This window comes from Anguilla anguilla, chromosome 6 (genome assembly GCF_013347855.1).
Source record: "Anguilla anguilla isolate fAngAng1 chromosome 6, fAngAng1.pri, whole genome shotgun sequence".
NCBI classification, from domain to species: Eukaryota; Metazoa; Chordata; class Actinopteri; order Anguilliformes; family Anguillidae; genus Anguilla; species Anguilla anguilla.
In genome coordinates, this window is record NC_049206.1 from 59,330,853 (window position 1) to 59,338,352 (window position 7,500).

The 7,500-nt window shown below is 49.6% G+C and overlaps 1 protein-coding gene across 9 annotated transcripts in view; it reads right to left on the bottom strand.

Annotated features, from left to right (window-relative positions):
* Positions 1-7,500, bottom strand: part of dnmt3ab (DNA (cytosine-5-)-methyltransferase 3 alpha b) — a 149,791-nt gene that overhangs the window by 90,512 nt on the left and 51,779 nt on the right. Inside the window, exon 1 of one of the 9 annotated variants that reach the window (XM_035422094.1) lies at positions 4,890-5,162. The exons of the other annotated variants lie outside the window; for them this stretch is intronic. Within the exon in view, the coding sequence (XP_035277985.1) occupies positions 4,890-4,892 (3 nt within the window). The 5' untranslated portion in view covers positions 4,893-5,162. Of the gene's footprint in view, positions 1-4,889; positions 5,163-7,500 lie in introns of those variants that run through there. 9 annotated transcript variants of the gene reach the window in all.

Consider the following 7,500-nt stretch of genomic DNA (forward strand, 5'->3'; position numbering starts at 1 on the left):
GAGAGAAACGGCAGGTTTAACGCGGGAGCTCGCCCGGGCGAAGGGGAAGGTGTCGTGGCGCCTACAGCGGGAGGGCTCTCACAGAACTCCAAATTAAAGAGGTGAGAAGAAAGGAGTGTGTAAAAAAAAAAAAAGGAGAGAAAACATCACCGCTTTCAGACGCATACCCGGTTTTCTGGATGACAGAGGCAGACACAGTGGGGGCTGGGAGCATTTCCTGCCGTGTTTCCCCTGACGCTGTGGAGGTCAGGAAGTACCAGGTAAATCTGGCAACCTTGCCGGCATCACCAGAGAACTCCTCCGCCTCCTTTCGACGGCTACTGCACTGCTCCTGGGCCCGGGTACGAGGACCGCTAGCCGCTAGCAAAAACACGCGTAGGGTCAGCCTGAGATTTCCGCGCCATTGCACGGGTTAAACTCCGGAGTGAGGGGCAAGGCGCAGGTACAACAACCGCTGCAGGGGGAACAGTGTTCGGTACCGGCGCCGGGAAACAGTTGCCATGGTAACCGCCCCAAAATTCCGAAAAGGGAAATCCATCAGCTGGCTGGCTGGCTGCACGCATTCCGCAGGACGCGCTTTCTGACCTGCCTCCCATCGGAAGCGACCGAAAAATTTTTTTAGGGATGGAATGGTTCCAAAAAATCTGGATCCAAATTTCTCCAAAAGATCTCCAAGTGAAAATTTGGAGAAAAGTATCATCATAGCTGTTACACTTCAGACATGCAACGATAGGTAGCCAGCATGTGTAAGTATTGGGCAACTAAATCCAGCCCTTGTCAAACGCAGTCAGCCGAGTCAGATCATTAACAGAAAGGCCAAAATGGCGGCCTGCGGGTTTATTTTGTGCTGTGTGAAACTCACAGACCTGTGGTTCCCTAAAATGAATCAATTAAGGGCCTTTCTTTTTATTTCTGTCAAGAGGTTAGTGCTTAAAAAACAGAGAGAGAGAGAGAGAGAGGGGGAGAGAGAAAGAAAAAAAGAAAGAGAGAAAGAAAGAGAGACAGACACTGTAGTCACTGGCCCACCTGCTGTTTCTAATATGACCTAAGAGTCTGGCAAACGCTAAAACCAGCCAGGAGCCACACGGCCCCATTCCAGAGTCTCTCTCGCCCCCCGGGTATCCACAAAAACCAATAGTTAAAAGTTCCTTTCCCAGCCCCCCCCCCGTGCCCCGCCCTGCGTTTTAAACTTTGAGGAAGGGGGGAGTCTGGCCCCCAGGGTTTCGGTACAGCGGCCGAACTCCCCCTGAGCGAGGACGGGACGGATTACAGGCTGGGCAAAGAGCGCACTGTAATCGGCTACTCGGTTCTGCAGTTTTGGGGCCTTGCATTTTTTCACAGTGTAGGATCTGGCAAAACTCAAACAGCACAGAGCATGTCAACATTCCCACATTTAAAAAAGGCACCCAGAGCCACAAAAAGAACAAAAAGAAATGATTTTTTTTTTAATACAAACTAAACGAGAAAATAGAAAACAGAGAGAAAAAGGATTTTTTGGCAGCTTTAACTGATTTTGGCCTGAATTCAATCAACATTTGTCCTTAAATTCTAACATGGGAAGAAATCCACAGTGTCACAGGTTTTCTCCGCAAACTCAATTTGCGGAGTTAGTCTTACTGATCACTTGAGCTGGCCAAACTTCTGGTGGAGAACAAGAAATTCTCGCTTGTAATTTGTTAGTCAAACTTAAGGGCAAATGTTGGTTTAATTACAGCCTCTGTCATTACACACACAGGCCTGAATTCAATCAACACTTTTGTCCACAGCTTTGATTTATGACCAAAACGCACGCGTTAATTTCAGTCTTCCCAGACAGACACGGTTTGGCACAGTTTAGGAATTAGCAAAGTCACTTCGCCAAACTGCGTTGGTGCAGGATGAAATTAAAAACTACGAGTAATGTTATGAGCCAAAGTTCGGGACGAACGCGGACGTGAATTCAGGCCGCAGCCTACAGCAGGTCATCTAACGGGACAGTCGGAAGTTCATATTGAAATAAAACAGTGAAAAGAAAGGGCGACTTTCTGGGAAAGAAGGCTCTTCAGGGAAAGGACTTAGGATAGGTCAACGGGGGCTAACGTGGATGAAAATAAATCAAGCCACCATTTTGATTTCACCCCAAAAAAATGGAAAAAAACAAAAAAAAACTAGAAATACGGCCTCGTGGTTGGATGCCTCCGCCAACCAGTAGCCAGTGCTCTGTTCGACCGTTTGGATATAAAATGTCATCACTTCATCATTTTATCCTATTAGACATTTGTGTGAGACTTTGTCATAATCAGCGCATGAATTCTTGAGTTATGGCCAAAAACGTGTTCTGTGAGGTCACAGGCCACGGCCGTGTCGTCGCGGAGACACAAAAACAGCTGTTGTGCCTCAAAAAAAATTAAACAAAACAGGCGCTCGCACTTTTTTTTTGAGAGAACAAAAGTTCCTGGGATGTCATTGGGCCCACTGGCCTCTGAGGGGACGTCTCCGGACTAAACAGGGACAGAATGAGCTTGGTGGTGGGGGTAGAAGCTCACAGCTACAAGGGCCGTTCGGAAAAAAAAAAAAGAAGAGCCCTTTTTCGGTTCTTTTTCCGTTTCCTTCTATTTCCTGCGTCCCTCTCGGGCACGCTCGCGCATAACCGTTAAAAGGATGGGGGGGGGGGGGCAGACTGAAAGAAGAGCCCCTCCTCCGTAATTCAGGCCCGCTGTGAGAGCCGCTCTTCCCAGGTCACGTGACGGCTTCAGAAATGAAGAGGCGACGCCGTTACCGGCGCTGATCTCTCCTGAGGCAAACGGTCGCTGCTCGGAAACCCGACGCGCGGGAAATAGGGAGAAAAGAAAAAAAATGTATGAAAATGCAAATTTGTTTTCGGGGATGCTTTGAGTGTTGAGCGCGGCAGAGGGAAAGGGAAAGGGCAAACGCAGACAGGGGATCCCCCCCCCCGCGCGCACACCAGCCCCCCAGGGAACACAGAGCTGCAGCCCATCCAGGACCCAGAATCAGCCACCGCTCGACTTTCAGAAGCAGCTCTGCGAACTCGCTGAACTCTTCTTCTCTATTTCTGTCGCTCTTTCTGTTTCTTTTTGCGGGCGCGGCGAAGTTTTTCCCCTCGTCCTCGATGTTGAGAGGGGGACTTCCCCTCGCGCCTGAGTCCCGTCTGTGTGCGGGAGGGGGGGGGGGGGGGCGCGGCTTGAGAGACATCTTTCTGCTTTCTGTTCGGAAAAACCCCCAAATCTGGGAGGCGGAGCTAAGGCAAACCAGCGGCGGACCAACACCTGCGACTACGGGTGAACTTCCCCCCGCAGGCAGCGGTTACCGATGAAGTCATTCGTGGAACAGGAACAGGAACAGGAAGTGGCTTGCAGTGCCCTACATCTGCTCGGCCAATCAGTCGCGAGCGGCACCTCGGGGCACCAATCGGATGGACTTCCTGTCGAGGCGATCGATCCTTTGTCTCTGCCTGAATCGAGGTAAAAGGCTCCCGATTGCGGCCCGGGTTCTGGTTCTGGTTCTGGCTCTAGTGTTGCCGCAGAGCTGTAGGTCTGGACCACAGCTGATTAACACACAGGCCTCAAACCCAACATAAAATAAACACTGGCAGCCAGCGGAGAGAGAACTGAAGATCACACACGCAGTGATTAAAGACCTCACACACACACGCATCCTCACTCACTCACACACACGCATGCACACACATACACACACACACACACATGCACATGCGCACACACACACACACACACACACACTCAAACACACACGCATGCACACACCCACACACACACACACACACTCAAACACACACGCATGCACACACCCACACACACACTCATAGTGAGAGTGACCACATTCTGACATTAGGTTCAGCTGGCTGACTGAGGTAATCTGAGTGGTCAGTCAGAAAGAATCCAGCCATTACACCGACTGTAAATAAAGGCAATGAAATATCAGAATAAGACGCGCACACAGACTTATCTCATGATTATGATCGTTTTTGAGCAGAGATAACCGCGGGGGGAGGGCGTGACACGGTACATGGGCGCGAGAGAAACGCTGACACGCGCGGGACAGGCAGGCCGGTCACAGGGCACACGCTCCCCGTTTATTAAGAGCGTTCACCCCCCCTCCCCTCCCCCACCTTACCGCTGTGGTGATCTGCTCCGCGTTACAGACAGTCACGCACGAGGCCAGCCCCCGGGGGTGGGAGGGGGGGGCGGGGAGCGATAACCCTCGCGCAGAGAACGCCGCGAACACACACACGCGTGTAGCAAACGCACGAGCCACGTAGCGCCCGTGCGACAGCTTCCACTCACACAGCGCCGCGACGCGGACGATCGTCACGGGAACAGGCGGGCGAACGATCGGCCCGGCCTGCTGCTCAGACCGGAGAAAAGAACAAAAAAAAAAAAGCAAGAGAGCGCAGCGCTCCGAATCGCCCGACAGCCCCCCCCCCCCTCTGAGGGCAACGAAATAAAAACCAGAAACAGAACTGAAACCTTCGCTGCGGACCCGCGCCGTGGCGTGGGGGACGCTCTCTCACAGCGTCCGCAGCGGCGGCAGCGAGACGCGGCTACGAGGCCACGCACAGGAGCGCAGAAAACCCCCAGGATTCGTCTCCACGGCGACGAGACCGCAGGGCCCCGGCGCTGAGGTCAGGATGGACAGACGAAAAGACTGACAGACGGACTGACAGACGGACAAACAGACAGAAAGACTGACGAACTCGGCGAGGGCACGGCCGAAAGGTACCTGAGGAGAGGGCCGAGGCCAGACAGGGCCAAACGCAGCCTCACCACCCAGACAGACACGCGCAGAGACACGCCACCCGTCCCAGACGCAGGAAAATAACCGAAAATACCACAGAAACTTTTAAAAAAACCAAGCGTGGAGCTACCTACCATGATCACAGCGCGGGACTCAGAAGGACTACGCTAGGGCTCGCAAAGGAGATGACTGGCAAGCACACGTTTTTCACATGCGACACGCGCAGACCTCTTCCTCCTCTCTCTCTCTCTCTATCTCTCTCTCTCTCTCTCAGCATTACTCATGTGACCCTTCACTTCCTGTAAATTTTATTTCACGCTCTCTGTGGCCACAAACTTCCTGTTTTCATTCAACATTTCGCAGGGCCTGACACTCGTGCTGCCTAGCAACAAGGACGGTGCCAGAACAGGGCTATAATAGTATACAGGAACTACAGCAGGCCACAGACTTAGTATCAGGATAAATATAGGTAATGTATTGTCATTTCACGTTATGTTCTTAACACCATAATATTTGCTGCGTGTTGTGCACGTGTACACAGTTTCCACGTTCCTTGTGTTGCTTTAAGTCTGTAGTTTTCCTTCCAATACAGCAAACTCAAACTTAAAAAAAAAATGAATTGATGGAGGGAGAGAGAGAAAGAAAGAGATAGAGAGAGAGACAGAGTGAGAGACAGAGAGAGAGTGCGATACAGACTCCAGACTTCCTCTGGTTTGTAGACCGAAACTGAACATGCATGAAGCATGTGTTCGCACTGTGACCCCACATACACAGCACATACACCGCACATACACCGCACATACACCGCACATACACAGCACATACACCGCACATACAGCATCTCAACACCAGACTCACACGAAACCATGACGACGTAAAGTTCACATAAAGATGACAAACATGCCTCTTTTACATCAAACTGTTTTTTTTTACATTCGATAAACGCTCTCTTTCAATTTCAGTTCATTTCAGGAAAATGAAACGAGCAGTGCTCTCTTCAACCAACATTTAGGACAAAGTCCGCTGCAGATAGACTGAACCGACCCCTGTAATGAATCACAGCGAGTCTCTGGAGAGAGATTCATTTAGAAACTAAATGGATCACCGCTCTGTGACCTACAACACTGTTACACCACAGAGAATCTCCTTCTGTACCTACAACAGTGTTACACCACAGAGAATCACCATCTGTACTTACAACACTGTTTCACCACCACAGTGAATCTCCTTCTGTACCTACAACACTGTTACACCACAGAGAACCTCTGTCTGTACCTACAACACTGTTACACCACCACAGTGAATCTCCTTCTGCACCTACAACACTGTTACACCACCACAGTGAATCTCCTTCTGCACCTACAACACTGTTACACCACCACAGTGAATCTCCTTCTGTACCTACAACACCCTTACACCACAGAGAACCTCTGTACCTACAACACTGTTACACCACCACAGTGAATCTCCTTCTGTACTTACAATACTGTTACACCACAGAGAACCTCTGTCTGTGACCTACAACAGTGTTACACCACAGATAATCTCTTTCTGTACCTACAACAGTGTTACACCACAGAGAACCTCTGTCTGTGACCTACAACAGTGTTACACCACAGAGAACCTCTGTCTGTGACCTACAACAGTGTTACACCACCACAGTGAATCTCCTTCTGTACCTACAACACTGTTACACCACCACAGTGAATCTCCTTCTGCACCTACAACAGTGTTACACCACAGAGAATCTCCTTTAGTACCTTCAACAGTGTTACACCACAGAGAATCTCCTTCTGCACCTACAACACTATTATACCACAGTGAATATCCTTCTGTACCAACAACAGTGTTACACCACAGTGAATCTCCTTTAGTACCTTCAACAGTGTTACACCACAGAGAATCTCCTTCTGCACCTACAACACTATTATACCACAGTGAATATCCTTCTGTACCAACAACAGTGTTACACCACAGTGAATCTCCTTCTGTACCAACAACAGTGTTACACCACAGAGAATCTCCTTTAGTACCTACAACAGTGTTACACCACAGAGAATCTCCTTCTGTATCAACAACACTCTTACACCACAGAGAATCTCCTTCTGTATCAACAACACTCTTACACCACAGAGAATCTCCTTCTGCACCTACAACACTATTATACCACAGTGAATATCCTTCTGTACCAACAACAGTGTTACACCACAGTGAATCTCCTTCTGTACCAACAACAGTGTTACACCACAGAGAATCTCCTTTAGTACCTACAACAGTGTTACACCACAGAGAATCTCCTTCTCTACCTACAACACTCTTACACCACAGTGAATCTCCCATTATTGACAAGAGGAGCTATGACAAACTGGTCAGCACCAAAAACAAATAATAAACGCAGAGATTGACACAATTATGTGTGGGTTGAGACCCCCCCCCACCCGAAAGCAGCCAATCCGGGGATTAATGAGGCCGTTTGCGAGGGGTACGAACCACAGGACAGCATGCGGAGAGTAGCACGAGCGATCCCAGCTTCTCAATTCCACAAATAAACTCACCAATCATTGTAATTAAAGTACGGGGAGAAGAGAGAGAAAAAAAAAAAAAACAACCTGCTTATTATGCAAAACACTTTTCTGCAGGAAACAAAAAAAAAAAAAAAAAAAAACCCGCTGATTACTCTGAAGCAATTATGTGGAGGGAAAACGCGGGGAGCCCAGCTACCCGTCGCCATGGCGACAGCGCCAC